The sequence below is a fragment of the Tetrahymena thermophila genome (genome assembly GCF_000189635.1).
Source record: "Tetrahymena thermophila SB210 genomic scaffold scf_8253815, whole genome shotgun sequence".
NCBI classification, from domain to species: Eukaryota; Ciliophora; class Oligohymenophorea; order Hymenostomatida; family Tetrahymenidae; genus Tetrahymena; species Tetrahymena thermophila.
The window spans coordinates 319646-342242 of NW_002475926.1; the positions used below are offsets into that span (position 1 = coordinate 319646).

At 21.5% G+C, this 22597-nt stretch overlaps 3 protein-coding genes across 3 annotated transcripts; all 3 read right to left on the reverse strand. All coding sequences in view use genetic code 6, as the record gives it.

Moving 5' to 3' along the window:
- Positions 1-1864: 1864 nt before the first annotated feature.
- Positions 1865-19198, reverse strand: TTHERM_000497756 (transmembrane protein, putative; the record flags this gene model as incomplete). The annotated part of the gene is made up of 14 exons (XM_012801059.1): positions 1865-2106; positions 2179-2280; positions 2329-5112; positions 6490-7653; positions 7711-8955; positions 9018-9127; positions 10754-11057; positions 12337-12753; positions 12809-12879; positions 13933-14067; positions 14122-15642; positions 16144-18115; positions 18175-18579; positions 18832-19198. The coding sequence occupies 14 exons, from the start codon at positions 19196-19198 to the stop codon at positions 1865-1867; spliced, it is 10839 nt and encodes a 3612-aa protein (XP_012656513.1).
- Positions 19199-19266: 68 nt separating this feature from the next.
- Positions 19267-19798, reverse strand: TTHERM_000497757 (hypothetical protein; the record flags this gene model as incomplete). The annotated part of the gene is made up of 2 exons (XM_012801060.1): positions 19267-19416; positions 19463-19798. The coding sequence occupies 2 exons, from the start codon at positions 19796-19798 to the stop codon at positions 19267-19269; spliced, it is 486 nt and encodes a 161-aa protein (XP_012656514.1).
- A 755-nt stretch (positions 19799-20553) lies between these two features.
- On the reverse strand, positions 20554-21488 carry TTHERM_000497758 (hypothetical protein; the record flags this gene model as incomplete). Its single annotated transcript, XM_012801061.1, has 2 exons — positions 20668-21488; positions 20554-20578 (listed from the first exon to the last, which is right to left on the reverse strand). Exons 1-2 carry the CDS (start codon positions 21408-21410, stop codon positions 20554-20556), a joined length of 768 nt encoding a protein of 255 aa, XP_012656515.1. The 5' UTR covers positions 21411-21488.
- Positions 21489-22597: the final 1109 nt, after the last annotated feature.

The window sequence follows — 22597 nt, forward strand, 5'->3', positions numbered from 1 at the left end:
TTTTGTTTTTTTTATTTTTACAGCTTTAAATCAACTCTATATTTTTATCTAGTAATAATTACTTTCCACTTCTCTATTTATGTTTTCAAGACATTTTTCAATTTTGTTTCTTTTTTACATTGAAATATAAAATAGATTATTTAGTGAATAAAAAAAGAAAATCAAAAATTTCAAATAATGATATTTACTAAAAAAATATTAAATACAAAAAAAAATCAAAAGAATATTTATTTTTAAGATATTTAAATTTTCTTTTATATTCTATAATATTTATATACCCGTCTTTTTGTATTTTTTATTATGAATGGCTCCAAATTTATTTTTTTAATAAGAGGGAGGGTTTTTTTTCTTCATTTAAAAAAGCCAATATTTATTTATTAAATGAAAAATTTGAATGATTTTTTTCAATATAAAAATCATAGAAATTAATTGAAAATAAAAAATTTACCCCCGATTTTGAAGTTTTCAATTCAAAAATTTAAAATAAAAAGCTAAATTTACAGATATATTAATAGGAAAATAATAATTAATAATTCAAATTAACTTAAATATATGTATTAATATTAAGTCGATTAAATTCTTTTTATTTTATAATATCTAAATTAAATTTCTAAATCCAAACATAAATACTTTAAATATAAAAATCAGTGCATTTAATTTTATTATTCAAATTTCATAGAAAAATAATATTATAAAAATAAGTGTATTTATTTCTATTTCAAGAATATTTTTTAGACAAAATAAAATTTTTATTGCTTCTATTTAAAATAAATTAGCCATATTTATTTATAAAAGCTAATAAATCTTAAGTAAATTTCTATATTTCATCAAATAAAATTGATAAAACTGATTAACAGATACTATTTTAAATCTTTAATGGAGTATAATATATTTCATGTAAAATTTGTCAAACATCCATTTTATAATCAAATAATATACATTCTACAGGTAAAATTTTAAGCTTACAATCTATTTTTTATTTCTAATAAATTCTATTAGCTTCAAAAGATATTAAAATACCATATAATTTATTTATTTATTGAAAATTTTCTTAATTAACACTTTTCATTTGGAGTATTTTTAAAAGAAGTATATGAAATCTCCCATAGTTTGATAATTAAAAATAATTAATAATAAATGAGTTAAAAAGTCATAATGTAAGGTTATATATTCTGTTATTTTATTTTATTCTATTTATAAATATTACATATTTTTAATTTATATAAATATAAATAAATAAAAAACTCATAGCATTAAATACATTTTTCAACCATATTTTATGTTCAACAAAATAGCGTAAGTACAATTAAGTTTATTAAGGAGCTTTAAATGATAAGTTGAATGAAAAGAAAAAAAAACTATTATTTAGATATTTTAGTTTTATTTACTGAGATCTAATGTTAAATTATTTTTAAACAGTATAAAAAGAGAAGCATTTCATCAAATTAAATTGTGAAATTACATTAATTATTACTAATATCTAAGACAAATAAAAAGATCAATTAACTTCTTTATAATGTTGTAAAAGTAAAAACAATACTTGCAGTTATCTTAAATTTTTGATTACTCTACTTTCTTATACTTTCTGATGCACATTTAAAAATAATTACGTTATACACAAATTCTCTTAATAAAAAAAATTTCTACTTTTATAAATAAATATAAGCTAAAAAAAACATCCAAATTATTATTTATTTTAAAGAAATTAGATGTAACAAAATACTTTGAATTTTTTTTAATTTGTTTGTATTTTTAATTGGAGTCAAAGTTAATTCAAAAAGATTTGCTAATAAAATCTTACAATAAACAGTAATTACAGGTATTAAATTATTTTTGCCTTATAAAAATGTAAATATATAGATTATCATTAAATGATACTTTAAATTATATTATTTGTTAAATTTTTAGGTTTTTTTATTAACTTTGTTTCATTCAATGGATTGATTTCTAAATTAGACTTAAACATAATCATATTTTGATGGTGTTAGCTAATACTACTAACTAAGTCTACACTTTCTTTATTATCATGTGGTTGTAAATTTCTTTCTGAAAAATCTTAAGATAATTAAATTTCTTTTTTAAATTTACTATATTATTTAACTGGGTCTAATTATATATCAAATTATTACTCATTTCTTAAGGTTAGTTATGAAGATTTATTTAAAAAAATTTATTTACTTTCTCTTCCACTATCTAATCTATTTGATTAAATATTTGAAAATGACTTTAGATCTAGGATTTAGTCAATCAATTTTTCATGCTCTTCTATCTTTAAATTTTCTGTAAAAAATAATTATATAAATAAATATAATTTAAAAAAAAAATTACTTAAATATGGTGTTGATTTTTTTATTATCTTAGTAGAAATGGTTGCTAAATTTTTATTACAGCTTTCTAATCTTATTTTTATTAAGTTAGAATAAACTTTTCTCCATAAAATTAGAACTCTCTCGTTTTTTTTATTTTTATCAAAGCATAAAGTCTATATTTTTCCAAAGCTTAATTTGAAAATAATAAGCTTAATTATTTTAATAATTTTACTATTTTAATTTTATAGCTTAAATCTAGCTATTAAAAAAATCATATAACCAATGTAAGAGTAATGGATTATCGCCAAAACTGCTTGATATATTGGTTAGGAGTGTTATCTATACAATGAAAATAAGAAGATACAAGGTATAAGAGTTAAATATTAAATAAACTCTATCTTTTAAAGAGACTTACTTTTAAATGGCTATATTTTTATAATGGCTATGATGTACCAAAAAAGAATTATTATGCATATTTAAGAAACTTACTCTTCATATTAATTTAAAATATTTGCAATCAATATTAAAACAACTTTTAAGTACATTCTCACAATCTCCCAATAATAGTATTAATTTTTATACTCTGAGTAGAATAATCCATATTTATACTTCATAATACATTAGTCGAGATTTTAATTATTAGTTCCTTTTTATTTCCTCAAATTATAAAATTAAACTGCAGGAATTAGTATCCAGAAAGCTAAGTTCGGAATAACATATCCAAAACTAAATTACCTGTAAGATTAATCATCACATGATAAAAGTATATTTAGGACTTAGTATTTTTATGAACCAATTTATCTACAAGAGAGTGCTTTTGTGAAGAAAAATATACAGTCAGGCTAAAAAAATAGAAATAATACATTAAACATAGTATATTTATGGTGATCTCTTACATTTTAGAATTTGAAGTACTTTTAAATAGCAAGTAAAATATAAAAAAATATGATTGTAACCAGAGGAAACAGTGATTATCCAATAATCATAATTTTCTCTTCCCCATATTTTTAAATTGTTTATGGTGTAAATAAGCATTAAGTATTAATTATCAGCTTTGTAGATGGAGATCCTGCTAATGAAGGAGCAGCAGTAAAAAATGTAGGAATAAATTTCATGTAGAATGAAAATAATATTGATGATAATTATAAATAATTAAGCAAAACTTTAATATAGTAAGATGATTCATCTTAGATACAGCTCTTAGAAAAAGGAAGTATCTTCATAAAACGTAAATAAGTACATCTTGATTCATAGATGTATCTTCCCATGAACATAAACGTGCTGAAATATAAGTAGATATAAACAGCCGCTATCATAAATATCATTACGATATATTAGTATGCTTAATTACTACACTTGTCACATTCATATTATTTAAACGACTAAACATACCTATCACCCCAAACTTCGCCAGTTGAGTCACATTTTTCACAAATTGGTCCAATATAGCCAGTTATACAACCATTTATAGTATTGTTTTATACACTGCAAATATCTGGATTTACAAAGTTGCATCCTACAATTTAATCAGTTTAATTATTAGATCTCCAATACCCATCTTCTAAAATGAGTATATTACTATAGCAGTTAGAAACAAATGGCGGGCATTACTTGCAAATCTATTAATCTATAATTTACATATTTTTGTCTTGCAAATACGTTTAATAATCTTTGGCAGGATCACTTAAAGAATATTTCCCTTATGAGCATTCTACACAGCTTATCAAATAAACTTCTGAATCTTTTGAAATATTATTATTAACTTAAATGGTAGAAGAGACTAATATCTCTCCTTGATAGCACGACCTAAAGGATATATTTGTTTTTATTTACTATGAAAATCCGAAATTGTTAAAAGAAAATTGTATTATTACTGAGCTTATAGTTATTAGAGGTAGAGATTCAAGAGTTAAAGATTCGAAATTAAACATTTTAGAGTTAGCATCGTATTGTTGAATTCCAATCAACTACTCACCTTTTAATTCAATATTCATATTTTAATTATTGAGATTTTTTAAATTTTAATTAACAGCTACTTAAATAAAGTAAGAGTTTAATTCTAGCATTGTAGATTTTTCGTATAAATTACTTATATATTTAGTTTAATTAACACTTAAAGGTCTTGAATAGTGATCTAGCAATTAAATTCTGAAACGAAGTAATCCAGCACTTTGTACGTTTTAGAAATTAATTGATGTATTATCATAGAGCATATCTAAATAGCCATTGTAAATTTTATTATAATTTTATCTTTTAACATCAAAAACTTCTACCAAAAATTGTAAAGGTAGAGTGCCTATATTATTTCCATGTAGTTCAGCATAATTATAAAGTAATTAACAACTTATTTTATAAGTATACCATAAATTAACATCTTAGTTAATAATTCTGATAGCTCCTCCTATGCTAGCATTATTATATTTTAATTAGCTTTTTTCATCAATATAAAACTAATTTACATTTTTTAAGTAAATGCTTCCACCACTCCCGCTAGCATAATTTGACATAAAAGTAGAGTTCTATATTTATATAATCTATGTAAGACTTTCAACATATATACATCCTCCATTTACTCCTTTATTATTTAAAAAGTTACTATTTTCTATGACTATTTAATCGTTTGTATAAAACTAAACATTGCCTTCATTTTTTTCATATGTCATTTAATTAATTTTTACGATTGTATTTTTAATTAAAATTAAAATATTTTATGTGTTATTGTCATCTAAATTTAATGGAAATATGTTATTTTACAATTAAACTTGAGATAAATCTAAAGTGTCTATAGATAAAATGACATTTCCTAAATTTTATTATGAATATTGATTATCTGTTAATATGAATTAAATATTTTTATTATTTTTGGCTTAAAAAAATTAAATTTATTATTATATCACCCCAATTAATTTAAAAAGATAATTGTTTTGATCTAAAAATTTATTATTACAGTTAGTTATTTAAACATTTTAAATTATAACACTTTTGCTTTGAAATATATCTATTAAAGAACCTAAAACTCCATTTGTAATTGATAAATTTCTTATTGTTATTTGATTTGTTCCTGATGAATAAATTAAACCATACTTTTCTATATTAATAGTTAAATTTTCAATTACCAGATTATTTATGATAACATTTTAGCAGTTTATGAAGTTTAAAAAATATTACTTAGAACTTATTTGCTAATATTAACTTTATAAATTTCTTTTTGAGATAAAGCTAATATTACTTATTGTTAAATTCTCAAGTATAATATTTTATTTTTGGTTAAATTATATCTAAACATCTTCTGATAAATTTTAGTTTATTAGAGATATATTTTGCAATAAAATATTCTATGATTAATTATTAGTTGTAATAATTTATTAGCTGTTTAAAATCAAATTAAAGCCGTCCATTTATAAATCAAATTTTATTGTATTGAAAGATGAGGAGTCAATAATTAAATTATTTTACTATTTAGATTAAGGTCTCAATATGATATTTTATGAATTTTAATTCAAAAAATTCATATTATTTATTTAATTTTTAATGTAGACAGAAACTTAATTTTTAATAGTAATAGTACTAGGATTTTAAAAAGTCAAAAAACTAGCAAGAGATGAAATATAATCATTGTATGATAATTAAATATAGCAACTATTAACTTATTAATTTTGTTAAACTGAAAAGTTGCTTTCGTATATTCCATAATTTATATTCTTTTCAATGATAGTACTCTAAGCTACACCTACATAATTAACTAATCTTTATTATGATACAATACTCAAATAAATTAATTTTGAATCAACTAGTTAAAAGGAATCTACTAAAACTATTGTGCTTGTTTAAACTTAAATAAAAAGAGATTCTATCCTATTTACAAAAACTGCAATTATTTTATTTTCATCTATTAATCTGATATCAGTAATTCTATCTTTTCTATTATATCTTCTAATGTATCCAATGAAAGAAAAATTATTTAAGGTATAAACATTTATTTAATAAGAAGAACATAATAATAAATAAATTTCATTTTATACTATCTACTTCCATTCATTATCTGGGAATGACAGATATGTTACTAATGAGTAATCTATTAAATTAAGTACCAAAATATATCTTTCACTTTAAAAGTTTACAAAAACTCTCTAATTTATCATATCAAATTCAATTAATTAAATCTTTTTTTAGGTGTTACTACCTAATTGTTAAGTAATCATTATTATAGACTATTAAATAGGCTAATTATTCAATTAATTAAGTGATGTACCATTAATCATGATAACATTTCCAACATTATCTAAGCAAATGAAATCATTTTAGTTATACATTTTTATTCTGAAAATTGGATTAGTATTTTTAGTTTATGTAAACTGAACTTCACTCAATTAGTGTGATATCATATCTTATACAAGAACTCTTCCTTAATCAGTTCCATAAATATATTACCATTTGTTTGATTATAAAGAACTTATTTCTAAATTGCTTATGATATCTTCTTGTGGATTCAATTAAAATTTGAAGTTAAGTTGTTGAGCAAAAAAATCATAATCAATTATGAAGTTATCTGCTGTATTTATGATTATTCTATCTGCTTTTTAAAACAGAATTCTTTTGAATGAGTAATCAGATAATAATTAATCAGGGCTTTATTGAGAGAAATTACTGCTTTAATCATTATAAATTAGAATCTATGAATTAAAAAAGAAAATAAATCTATTCAAATTTCCTTTTTATAGATATCTCATGTCTAGAATGTTAAGAGAGAAAAAGTTTTAGAATGTTACTTGATTATTCTAATACATATAAATGTTATTGCTTTAATCTGCAATAATGAAAGATAATTTTCCTAAGGTGTTAATTTAGAAGTAATGATTAGACGGTCTACTAATTACTCTTTGATATGGTCTTGTAAACATGTTGTAATTCTATCTCCATACTCTATTGTTATTATAAATAAAAGCGGAATTAGATTAAAAATCTAATATGTAATCTATTGGAGGAGGTAATATTCCTGATTATATTTCTTCTATTGAAAAAGTTTAGTCAGTTGTTTTTTATGCATTATTAAGAACATTTTAAAAATTTCCAAAAGTATCGATATAATTAAACATTTAGCTGTCATCATCGTAGATAATTTTAACAACTGGACCTATTTTATTCGCCTGATAAGTATTTGACATAGAACCTGCTTGTTGATATGTTGTTAAACTATAAAGAAGAATCTACCCATATTAAATTGTGATTGTATAATAAGCTATCAAATTTTAGCTTTTAATATACAAACAACCTGTAAAAGCTCCTCCTGATGGTTAAATTAAAGAAATATAAGTTAGGGATCCTCTTTAGTAGATGTAAATAGCTATTAATTAAATATTAATTTAATAAAATTAAAAGTTTTTTCAAAATACTTAATTACCTGCTGATGACATTATAACAATATGATTATCATAAACAGAAAAAGTTATTATTGGATATTAAACATCTGAAAGAGCATTAAGATATGAACCTGAAAAGCTATATACCTCTATATAGGTTTTATAAACAAATATTTATTAATTCTATAAATCAAAATTTAGCAAACCATATGAGAGCAAATCTTACAGCATTAAGGATTAAAATTATACATAATTTCTTAATCTATCAAAAAATATTAAATTTTATTTATTTATTAAACAAACAATAATTTATGAAGGAAATATGCATTAGATATAATTATCAGAGTTAAGAGTACCTTTTGAAGATAATAATATTTACTGATCAAGATTTGTAGATATTTTTATTAACCCATCACCAAATAAGAATAGCTCTGAAGTTACTTCATCTAAAAATAAACCATTTACTTTTTTAAGTAAACTATTGGCTTGAGATAACTTCAATGAATATTTAAGATTGGCTTTTGTAAAATCTCTCACTATGAGCTCTGTACTTATATAAGCAATCATTATTTTGAGTTTTTCAGATACATAAAATGAATTAATTGATTCGACATTTGTAGAAAAATTGATTGTTTCTATTAAATTATCTGTATGTAGACTAAAGCAATTGATTACTGAAGTTAACACAAAATACTAACCTATTCTAAAGCTTTATTAAACTTTCTTTATTTAATCTTTTGAATTAGAAGAAATTGAATTAAAAATAATTTGAAAATGAGCTCTATCATTATAAGCAGGAGCTACTCTAAGTTGACCAATAAGACTTCCAGTGAAAATTAAATTTTGTGCTATGTTTGAAGTAGCTGTTACTACATATTAAGTAGGGGCATAAATAAAAGCTCCAAAAGGTATGTTAATAGAATCTTATGTAGGATTATAATAAACCTCTATTGTGAGTGATGTATAACTAAGAGATTCAAGTGCAAATAATTTAAAAATATTTTGCCCTAAATTGTTTGTACTTTTTTTAAACTAAACGATGTCTAAAATAGTAAAATAAGAGCCAATTAAATTTTAAGATTGTGCATTTAAATCAAACTGTAAGATTGAATAATAGTAAAAATTTAGCATCTAATTTAATTATATTATAAACAAATAAACTCCCTCCTAAAAGCTTTTAATGTAAATAATTTTTCCTAAACTTACAGAGAAAGTTGCAATTATTTTAAGGTTTTAATCAAGGACTGTAACACTTGAATTGCTATCATAAAATACTAAGTGAGTACCTAATTTTAAATAAATTTTTAAAATAAAATAAAATAAAATTTTTTAATTTTTAATTTATTACCGCCATTTTATAGATTAAAAAATTGATGACATGTTATCTAATAAGCGCTTTAAAAAGTATTTTTAGGAATAAAGTTAATCGCATTGTTACTTATATCAGCAATGTATTAACTAATTAGATTATTTTAATTAATAGTAATTATATCATTTGATTGAGTCAGAAAAGAACCAATCAATTGTATAAATTGATTTGGATTATTATTTTAATTTGATTAAGCTATGATTTGCTTTGAATTATTTAACAAAATTGCTTTTTAATTAAAAATTAAGCAAACATAATTATTATTTGTTAGAATTTTTTGATATAAATTTAAGTTAAGCTGATAACTTATTTAATCTAGCTAATTAAATAAATTAAAAATAATAATTTGGTTAGTAAATGATGCAACTATGTAATAAGATTAAAATTCTAAGATATTTAAGCATTATTATCCTAACTAGCTAATTTAATAAAAAAATTCTGGTTAAAGTGGGTCTATAGCTTTCCATACTACTATCAACCCATCTTATGAACATGTTATGATAAAGTGATTTTATTCATTATAAATTATCTTAGAAATCTAACCATTATTAGTAAAGCTTCTATCTTAAAAATCTTTAACAAGAGAAAATGGTTTATATGTTAAGCTATCTATTATTTATACTTCTTATGAAATTAAAACCATGAATCTTGATTAAAGTGTATTTTCTTTGGATTCATTCAATTATATTAGAAGTTGAGGATTTTTAATAAGTGATTTCAACTATTACATCTATTATATTGTGTTTATTGACTTAAAACCTCCTTGTAAATTAGAGCTTATCTTTAAATTTAATTATTTGATGTCAACATAGTAATTAGACATAAGTGTATACAATATTATTGATTGGTTATTAACAAAAAAGTTGAAATCTATGATTTAATAATCAAATTATATGTTAGCTTCTTAATTCAATTATTAATTATTAATATTGTAGATTGATATTGAATTATTTGCATAAGACACTATCAAATATTGGAAATTTAATTAAGGATTGAAAGTTTGTGTATTAATAATTTTTATACTCAATGGCTAATATGATTATTGTACAGAATTACAGAGAGATGATTATTAATTCATTTAATAAGTGAAAATGAAAAAGCTATTTTTAAAAATTAAGTAGTAAATTAGATTTCCTTTTAACACTATGCTTTTTGCATCCAATATTTATCCGCTTATGTTGTTGCAATTAAATTATTGATTCTTACCAAACAAAGTTATTTAACTGTTATCTAAATAATTAATTGTTAAGATTTATATTTAATAACTTAAAATATTTTAAGTTATTATAAAATCTTCAAAAAATGTTACGGATATTTAAATTGGCAATTATAAATTTATTTAATCAAATAATTAAGATTATCCATTGTTAATTGAGTTAAAAAAAACGATACTATTATTGTCATTAAAAGAAGTGTAAATTATTTGATTTGTGCTTTTTAAAATAAAGATTTGACTTGACACTTTTGCATAACCTTAAGTTACAGTAGTTAAAAGAGTAATAGTGGAATTCTATGCAAAAAACTCAAATATCTATTTCGTGTTAGAGTTTAAAAGAAATAGTCTGTTATTCTTAAAAGATATAGACTAAACATTGTTTGGGAATTAAATAGTTGTCTAAAATGAACCTGTCAATTAGTCTATTATATTTAAAAACGAGCTATATACTAAATATATTTAAGAAATATCTGATCCTAAGTATATGAATTATATTTACTATCCTTTGTTAGTATTTTAAGGATAACTGTAATAACTGGTACATTAATATATGTTTTAGCACACCATATTAGATAAGTTAGGCGCTTCTGTCTCTCCGCAAATAGAAACGCAGGTATTTTAATCTTTATTAGGACTATTCATATTATTTTGGAGATATTCCCATGGTTAGCATTATGAATAAACGCAAATATTTTGTGAATTTAAAATGAAACCTTTATCACAAACAGTACATATTTCAGTATTAGATCTTATGTTTTTTGTGCATTCAAGGCAGCCATTCTATTAGCAAGAATAAATTTGACCTATTAAAATAAATGTTAATAGGAATTTAAATGAATTTAATGAATTCAATTGGTTTTTTTATGCAATCATTTTGAAAGACTCTTATTTATTTATTTATGTTTATTTTATTTAATATTTAGAAATTATTTTCGAGAGTATTGCATACTAGTCCTTATTTAATAACCAATTAAATTAGATTATAATAATAAAGTTTGTTTTTAATTTGTATCTTTTCTTAGCTTTACTTTGGAAAGTAAGAATAAATATTAAATTTAAAAAGCACCTAAATTAAGTCTTTTATGATTTAAAATATTATCTTTTGAAAAAAATAACATAAAACTAAAGAAACAGATATTATCTTTAGATCTTACCAATAAAAGCGTAAGTATTTACACCAAAAAACAAAAAAGAAATAACTGTAAATTATATTTGAAGTTGTTTTTTAAAATAGTATGAAAATAATAAAATAACTATATTGCATAATAAAATCTAATTAAATGACATCTAATAAAAAAACATTTATTTAGATTTATTCTTTAGTCTTTTTTTGTTATTTGTGATTTTTACATTATATTTTATACAATAAATAAAAAAAATTATGGTAAAAACTATAATCATTTAAATGTTTATTTTGATCATAATTAATTTTATGGGTAAATTAATAATCTTTCTTCTATATCGATATAGAAAATTTTAGAATAAATGCAAAATGAAAGAACATTTGTTTTCAATTTTCAAAGAATGAATTATTTCTTTTAAAAAAGATTTAAAGATTTGTATGAAGTTAAGTAAAATAATAAGGGTTTATGATTTTTAAATTTCATAAACATAAATAGTTCTAAGAATTACATTATATTACTTTTTTGATTTTATCAAATAAATTAATATTCCCAACCACAAATTAATAATTTGGTAAAAAAAACCAATCTTCTTAATTATTTATTTATTTATAATAATAGTTTCGTGCGTGATAGTTATTAGTGTAATTTAATTTCAAAAGAAAAAATATCTTACACAATTTCTTTCATTAAATAAATTTTGTCTATGCAAAACTAATCATAACAGGTTACAGTTTTTTGAAAGTAAATACGAAAGCTTAATAATCTTAGTATTATATGTAAAATATTTCAACTTAATTAAAATTAAATAAAACTTTTTATAATAAAAACAAAAAATCTGTATTTAAAAAAATAATTATTTATATTTTTTCATTTAATACACATACATATATTTTAATTATAATTCTTCTTTATCAATTATCTTCTATGGAAGTTTATTTGTTTATCTAGCTTAACTTACAATTAATATCTTTAAATTGACAAACTTTAATTTCTTTTGTGCTATTTATCTGATTTATTTCTTTATTAGAATTTAAGACTACAAAGCATTTCGAAGTTGAATCGGATATTTCTGAGTGATCTGCACATTCTTTGATTAAATCTTTATTTTTTAAAGAATATTCTGAAGCTTACATTTAACTTTCATTTTAATCTTTATCTTTCTAACTCATAAATCTAATAAATTCCATTTGAATATCGAATTGACTCAAACTTTTTTATCTGATAGGCATTTTGGAGTATTGGCTAGTAAAGTTAAGTCTATATTCTTTCATTGATTCGTTTCTTTTTCTATTATGTTATGGTGAATTTCTACTATATTATGTTATGTCTTAAATTTGATCATTTATTTTAGTCATATTTTCTATTTTTAAATTTCCTATATAATAATAAAATAAAATTATTGTTATTTTTAAATAATTTAAAAATTTTACTCGATTATGGGCTAAAAGATTTACAAAGATTTGTTTTTAATTTATTAAAATTGTCATTTATATGGTCTATTCTAATTTATATCAAATTAACATAAGCTTTTCGCCACAAAAGTAAAACTCTAGAGTTTTTTTTTCGATACCAAAATTAAGATTAAATTTTTCTACAGCAAATTTTTGAGATTGTATACCTCATTAACTTATTTAGAATATTATTTTGGTCATCTATTTTGAATTTAAAAATCTTTATAATCATAAAGCCTACGTAAATTAATTTGATAAAAGCCAGTAAAATTTAAAATATTTCTTATGAATAAGACCTAAATAACTATTATAAGAAAATGCAAGGTATAAGCAGTAAATAAGAAATTAGCTCTTATTTGCAAAGAGATTAACTTTTAAAAGGTTGCTTATTTATAACAAGTAAGACATAAGCAAAGATTACCATAATGCATATAATTGAAACTTAGTCTTCAAATTAGTTCAAAAGACTCGTTATCATAACTATTATTATTTTTAAGTACATTCTGACTATTTCCCAATAGTAAAAATTTGTCTTATATTCGCTATAAAAATATCCATATTTGTACTTCAGTAAACAATTATCAAAATTTTAGTTTTTAGTACCTTTTTTTTATCTTAACCTTAAGATTTATACTGTGGGAAATAATATCCAAAATATCAAATTTGGTATAACATAAATATAACTAAACTAAATATAGGATTAATCTTTACATTCAATAAGTATATTTATCATTTGAAAGCTCTATTTCCCAATTTTTCTGCATGATAAAGCCTTAGTAAAAAATTAAACACAATCTGATTAAAAAAATAAAAATACCACATTAAACATAGTATATTTATGATATGAACTCACACCTTTTAATTTAAGCTTCCTTAAAATTGTTAAAACTATATAAAAGAAGATTAAAATTGAAATAGGAAAAAGGGATTATAAGAAGATCATTATTTTTTCCTCTCCATACTTTTTAAAAGTTTCTGAATTAATTAAACACTGCGTACTAATTACTAATTTACTTGAAGGAGTACCAGCTAATTATGGCATTACATTTAAGAAAGAAGGTAAGAATTTGATATAAAAAGTAAATAGCAATGAGGAAAGTTACAAGTAGTTGATTAATAACTTAATGTAATAAGATGATTCATCTTAAACACAGCTTCTTGAAAAAGGTAAAAACTTCATAATGCGTAAATAGTTGCAACGTGATTCATAAATATATCTTTCCATGAAGAAAAATATGCTATAATATAAATAAATTATAATGAGAAATACCGATATTATAATTCCTATCTACTATACTATGTAGTCACTGCACTAATCGCATTCATATTGCTAAAAGGGTTAAGCATATCTTTATTTCCATACGGCACCAGTTGTATCACATTTTTCGCACAATGGTCCGATATATCCTTTAATACATCCATTAATAGTAGTATTTTATACACTACAAATATTCGGGTTTACATAATTACATTTCAAAATCTCGTCTGTTTAGTTATTAAATCTCCAATATCCATCCTACAATATTAAAGTATTACCTTAACAAAAAGTGACTTCAGGAGGGCACTATTTACATACTTCAGTGCTCAATTCTTCGAAATTATTTTAAATTTAATACTATTTATAATCTTTATCTGAATTAGTTAAAGAATAAGTCCCTGATGTGCATTCAGTACAACTAATTAGGCTTAATTGATTTTAGTTATTTTCTTAAGTAGAAGTTTAAATAAATGACTAAACTAAAATCTCACCAACTTAACAAGATCTAAAAGAAATATTGGTTTAAATTTATTTAGAATATCCTATACTATCAAAAGAAAATTAAATAACAACTGAACTTATATTAACATGAGGAAGAGATGTTAAAGTCAAAGATTCAAAATTAAACATTTTAGAATCTTCATCATATTGCTTAATTCCAATAAGAGCCTCACCTTTTAGTTCTATAAAACTGTTTTATTTATTTTAAGAAACAGCATTTTAATTTATTGCAACTTAGATAAAATATGAATTTAACTCTTATAAAATAGATTATTCATAAATATTATTTTTAAACTTTGTTTAATTCACAGAAAAAGGCCTTTTATTCTAGTCTTATAGTTATACTCTGAATGGAAATAACCCTCCACTTTATATATTTTAAAAATGTATTATCGTGCCCTGTGATATATTATCATCTAATTAGCCCTCAAATATTTGTTCATATTTATTTTATTTCAAATTGCTTACTTAAACTAAAAACATCATAGGAAAAGTTCCGATATTATCTCCATATATTTCACCTGAGTTGTATAACATTAGGCAATTAATATCATATTATTTCCAAAGATTAACATCTTTATTTATAATTCTAATTGCTCCTCCTATGCTAGCAGAACTGTACTTAATTAAGCTATTAGAATCTATGCTGAAGTAATTTACGTTATTCAAATAGATACTCCCTCCACTTCCACTAACTTAATTTCTTTGAAAATTAGTATCCTTTATTATAATGCTCTAATTTACTTATAAGATACTCAAGCACCCTCCAAGAACTCCAATATTATTTTGAAAGACACTCTTATTTATTAGAACAATTTAGCTTGAAATAAATTAGATGTTGCCTGTATTATTCTTAAACTAAATATTTGTAAAGTTTACTGTAGAACTTTGTATTAGTAATAATATATTTTAGATATTAAATTAGTCAGAATTTGAAGGAAATGTATTATTTACAGCATATGCACCATCAAAAACTAATGTGTCTTTTGAATAAACTATCGTAGTGTTATCTTATTATAGATACTATTTATTTGTAAGGAGCAGTTAAATATTTCTATTATTGTAAGCTTAAAAATTAATAATTTATTATGAAAGAACCCCAATCAATTAGAATGCATATTATTTGGTATTTATTTCATCATTTTAACAATTTACAATTAAAATATTTTGAAAAATAATATTTTAACTTTAGAATATATCTATTAAGGAGCTAAAATTACTATTTTATATAGTCAAATTTTTTATGATGAAAGAAGAAGTTTAATATGAGTAAATTAAGGCTGAGTTCTCATCTGCTAAAGATAAATTTTCTATGATAAAATTGCTTATTATCACTTTTTAGCATTTTGTAAAGTTAAATAGATAGGATTTATTAGTTTAAAACATCTAAAGTTGTTTATTTAATGTTATATTTTTCATAAAAATTTCATTAAAATTAACTTATTTTTTTTGATAAAATTATATTTATGAGGTTTCAGTTATATTTTAATTAAAATAAGTTATATTTTATAAGTTAATATTTTAAGAGTTTGAGTTCATCTAGATTGGTCCTTACTAATACTCAAAAATTAAATTGAAGCTGTCCATTTATATATCAAAGTTAAGACTATCAAATGAGCTTTTCTGTATTTAAATGTTATTTTAAGTTTTACTTTAAGGTCTAAACACTACACTAACGGAACTTTAATTCAAAAAATCCATATTATCAATGCTATTATTTATGTAAACTGATAATAAATACATCAAAGAAAGAGAGCTAGAACTGTATACTTATTAAAATCTTGTTGAAGCCTTAATATAATTTTAATATTGTAATTAAAAGTAACAACTTTTAGTTTATTAAGTTTAAGCTATTGGATATTGATTCTCATATAAACCATAATCAATTCTTTTTTCATAAACCGCATTTTTTGCAACTCCAATATAATTAAGTACCATTTAAGCTGAATTAAATGAAATATAAATTAATTACGGATCAATCATAGGTAAAGAATCGACTAATGTTACTGAATTAAATGAAATTAATAAAGATTCTATTCTGTTAACGAAAACAACTATGATTTTGTTATTTTCTATCAATTTAATATCAGTAATTCTATCCTTTCTATTATATCTTCTAATGTTTCCTATAAAAGATAAGTTAGAAAATTAATGAATATTTAACTAATAAGTAGAAGACAATATTAAATATTAATCATTAAACACCATCGTTTTCCATTCATTGTCAGGAAAAGATATGTAATTTATCAGGGAATAATCTACTAAGCTAAAAATTGAAACAAAACTCTGTCTTTTAAAGTTTACAAAATATCTTTAAAATTTCATATCAAACTGAATTATTTATATTGGTTTAGACATTTTACTACCGAATATTTATTAAATATTTTAATTAATTGATTATTAGATAGGCTAATTACTATATTCTGTTAAGGTTTAACTATTTATCATATAAATATTTCCAAAATTATCTAAACAAATAAAGTCATTTTAAGAATATATTTATATTGATTATATTGCTTAATTGATTGGTTATTAAAAATTGACAAAAGTTTATGTAAAAGCAATTAAATCATAAACTCCTACTCTACCTTAGTCTGTTCCATAAACAAATAGCCACTAATTAGAAAGAGAAGATCCTATTTCAAGAAAAGTTATAATGTCTTCGAAAGTGTTCAATTAAAACTTATTATTTAGTTAATAGCTAAAGAAGTCATAATCTATAATAAAATTATCAGCTGTATTGATTATTATTCTACTTGTAGATTATAATATAACTCTCTTAAATTTATAATCAGACAAAACAAAATCAGGTGTTTATTAAGTGAAATTACTATTTTAATTATTATAGAGAAGTATTTATTAATTAAAAAAGAAGATGAATCTTATTTAAGCTTCTCTTTATACTATCCTCATATCTAAAATATTATCAGTAAATTAATTTAAGAAGGTTAATAAATAGTTTTGATACATGTAAATGTTATTATAATAATCGGAGATTACAAACTATTAAAATTCTTGATTTTTTATTTAAAAGTAGTGATTAGCTGGAATACTTATTATCCTTTAGTAAGGTCTTGTAAATAAATTATAATTATGTCTCCAAACTCTTTATCCATTATACACAAAAGCAACATTTGATTTGAAATCAAGCTAGTAATCTATGGGAGAATCTAGAATACCTTATTATATTTCTTCAATCACAAATGTCTAATCTGTTGTCTTTTATGCATTATTTAAAACATTTTAATAATTTCCATATTAATCTATATAATTAAACATTTGGCTATCATCATCGTACATTATTTTAACAACTTTTCCAATCTTATTTTAAAAGTAAGTGTTTGTTAAAAAACCTGCTTATTGATAAATAGCTAAGCTATAAAGCAAAACTTAGCCATATTAATTCAAACTTAGATAATAAGCAATTAACTATTAGCTTTTTATGTATAGATAACCTATGAAGTTTCCACCTGAAGGAGAAATGAATGTCATATAAGTTAATGTACCTCTTAGATAGATGTATATTTCTATTTTTTAAAATTAGGTTGTTATTTACTTATTTAAAAAAATTAAAAAATAAAAATACGAGCTGAAGAATAAACAATTATGTGTTAATCATAAATTGAGAATGAAATGATTGGATATTACACATCAGAAATCCCTTTTAAATATGATCCAGTAAAACTATAAACTTCAAAATAAGTCTTATATACAAAAACTTATTTATTTATTGTATCAGCTACAATTGAAGCACCAGAAAGCTAATCTTAAAGTACAAAAGTCTAAAATAACAAAAAATTTTCTGATCTATCAAAAAATACCATGTTTTAATTGTTAATAATGCAAACTATAATTTCAGTTGGAAAAAGGCATTTTTTATAATTATCGAGATTGAGAGTTTTTGCAGGTGATATTAAAGTTTGTTAACTAAAATCTAAAGAAATTTTAATCAATCCATCACCATATAAAAATAATTCAGATGTATTTTCATCTAAAAAAAATCCATTAATTTTTTTAAGCAAACTCTATTAGGAAGATAATTTTAATGAAAATTTTGCTGTTTATAATTTAAAATCTCTTAGGATAATTTCTGTACTTATATATGAAACTAAAATTTAAAGAGGATTTGAAATAAAAAAATTATAAATAGATTCTTGTTAAGTGGAGAAATTAATTGTTTCTTATAATTGATTTGTATGTAAGCTAAAGCAGTTGATTTTAGAGGTAAAAACAAAATATTTACCTAATTAAAAACTTTGATATACTTTAACTACTTAATCTAGAGAATTATTTGATGTAGAATTAAATACTATTTAAAATGCTGATATATTATTTGTTGGTAATACTCTAAGTTACCCGCTTTGAGATCCAGCAAAGATCAAAGATTATTCTTAATTAGATATAGATTAAGTAATAATTTCAATTGGAATAAAACTAAAAAATCCAAATGATGCATTAATAGTATCTTTATTTATATCTATATACACTTCATAACTAAGAGAAGTGTAACTTGTTGGTAGCATGGGTATAACTTTTATTATATTTTAACCAAGGTGATTGACCACTCTCTTAAGCTAAACAAAATCTACTGCACTAGGATATGTACCCATTTCAATATTAGTTTGATTGCTTAAGTCCAAATATAAACATGAATATTAGTTGTATCCTATTATTTAATTCAGCTAAATACCTAAAAGGTATTTACCTTCTTCAAAGCTTTTTATTTAGTACACAATTCCAACCGTAATTGGAAGCACGATTACAGTTTATAAATTTTAATCAATAATTGTTAATTTGAAATTCTCATCAAAAAAAGCAATATGAAATCCTATTTTAAAATATAAATTAGAAATTGAAAAACTAATAAGATTTACCTCCATTTGATAAATTAAAATATGAATAACAGGTTATTTTGCTAAGGCTCTGAAATGTTTTTCTAGGGCTTGAGTTGATAACACCATTTACAAAATCTATACTATAGACTTAAATGAGATAGGATAAGTTAATAGTAATTAATTCATTAGATTCAGAGAGAAAAGTATCAACTAATGAAGTAAATTAAGAAGGATTGCTATTTTGTTAAGATTAAGCTATCGTTTATTTAGATTAGTTTAGAATGATGGAAATTTTATTCGCTATTAAACACATATAATTACTATTAACTAGTATTTATGAAAATTAAAAAGAATCCATTTAAAAAAATGTAACATCAGTCTAATTAAATAAGTTAAATATTGTAATCTGATTTGAAAATATAGCAATTATTTGGGTTGATTAATAGCTTAAAATATTCAAGCATTAGCTTCCTTATTGCTAGATATAATATTAAAAAGCTGGGGATAGAGGATCTATTGTCTTCCATACCATAATAAGCCCATCTATAGAACATGAAATTAAGAAATAATATTTTTCTATATAGAGAATTTTAGATATTTTTCCACTGTTTTAGTAAATCTTGTTTTAAAAATCTTTAATTATAGATACTGTTTTATTTAAATAACCCCCATCAATTATTTAAACTTCTTGTGATGCCAATACCATAGAGTTTATTAATTAATTACCTTACAATGAGTAATTCAATTAAATTAAGAATTACGGATTATTAATCAGCGAGGGTAATTAATTTAATTACATTGTGGTAATAATTATATCCAAAGTATTTTTACAATCAAAAGTTAATTTTTTGATATTAATAATGTTATTTGATAGTAATGAATAAATGTAAATTTCATTTATCTTTTACAAATAATTAAAGCTCACTATACTTTTATCATAACTTAATGTTAATAATTAAGTAATTTAATAATTATAGCTATTATACACAACAATATTTTAGTTATAAGAAACAAGTAGCAGTTTCTAATTATTTTTGAGATCTATGCATACGTTTGTATCTATCAACTTTAATTAAAGTGGTTAATATTACTATTAAATTAAGTGACACTCTACGGATTATTTTTTGATTTCATATGAATAAATATTCAAACTATCTTCAAATAATAATATAAATTATTAGCCATCTTCAAAAATGAAATAATTTGCATCTAAAACTTATCCTTTTATTTAACTACAATAGTACTTTTAGGTATTTCCAAAGAGATAAAGTTACTGATTTGGATAAGTGTAATCAGCATATATGATTTAAATTTAAAAGGTTAACACATTTTATGTTACAATAAAGTCTTCAAAAAACGATACTGTTTATTAAGGTGATGTTAAGTTTATTTGGTCAAGTAAACTAGATTAGCCTTAATTAACAGAATTAAAGTATATTAGTGAATTGTTATCATTGTAAGAAGTATAAATTATTTAGTTTGTATCTCTCAATATGTATATTTTACTTGTAACTTTTGCATATCCTTATGTTATTGTAGTTAAAATATTTGCAGTCATACTCGAAGGTATCCATTCTAGAATCTATTTTGTATTAGTATTGAGAAGAAATAGTCTATTTTGAGTTAGAGATATCGATTAAACACCATTAGGAAAAGAAAATGATGTTACAAAAGATCCACTATCTTGGTCAATCATGTTTAAAAACGTCCTGTAAACTAAATAAATTAATTTATCTTAGACCCCATAATAAACATAAAGTATTTGCTAACCCTTATTTGTATTCGAAGGGTAGATAAATGAATTCGTGCACTGATATGTAGCTTCGCAAACTCTACTAACTTAATTAGCCATTTAGGTCTCTTCACAGAGTGATACACATCTATATTATGTCTAGTTGCTATTATCTTTTTACATCTGTACATATTCCCAAGATTAGCATTATTAGTAAACACATATACCTTACTAATTCAAAATAAAATTTTCCATGCATTATGAGCAGACTTCCAATTTAGAAATAATATTTTATGTGCATTTTAAACAACCAACAGTTTAACATGCAGAAGAATACTTGATCATTATGCAGAGAAAGATTAAAAATGCTATCAGTTTAAAGAACATTTTGATCAAATTCTTATTTTGTATTTTTTGAGATTGGGATATTTTTTTCTAGATTTTTGATTTAATGTGTTATAAAAATATTAATTTAAAACGTGAATATTAATTTGAAGATTATTAATACAACTTAGGACAGTTTATTTAATCTATAAAAAATATGAATTTTAAATGCTAATCATAAATTGAAAGCCTAAAAAAGTAAGTATTCTAAGGTAAATTTTGTCGAAGAAGGTTAAATTTAATTTTACCATAAAAATTGTTCAATATATTTATTTTCGATAATTCTTAGATGTTAATTTACATATTATTAACATAGAACTCAAGTTAATTTATTTAGTTTATTTTTTTTAATAATTCATAATTTTATTTTGTATTCTGTTTGTATTATTTTTTCAAAAAATATTTAGTTTGAAGGATAAATTCATAAATAAAAGAAAATATGATTAATAATTAGAAAATTTTAAGAAAGGATACTATTATTTAATCAATATAAAAATAAATAATAAAATTATAAATTGTAAGCTATTTTTAGTGTAATCTAAATAAAGATTCATACCTCAAAAATATCTATAAATTATAATAAAAATAAATCTTTATTTTAATCTTTTTTAACTCATTTAATTTCATAGTATTTTACAACATTAAATAAAAATATCAATATCTGTAAAATATATTTATTTTTAATAGAATAAATCTTATTATTATATAAATGGTAAATAAATTTATAATTTAAATGAGATATATATAACAAAAATTTTTTTAGTAATTATAATCCAGTATTTTTATTTAAAAATACCTATTTTATAATGTTGATTTTATTTATAATTTGGCAGAATAAATATTGTACTAAATATTTTTTTTTTAATTTTGTATTTTAGTGATTTTGAGTAAAAAAAAAATATATAAATAATATCTATTATTGATGTTGTTAATAATTTAAATTTAAGATATTAGTTAAAACAAATTTATTTATTTGCAAAAGAATTTTTTCATGTATAAGCTAACTAAAATAAATTAAATAATATTTTTTAATTATTGCTTATAATTAAAACTGAAAA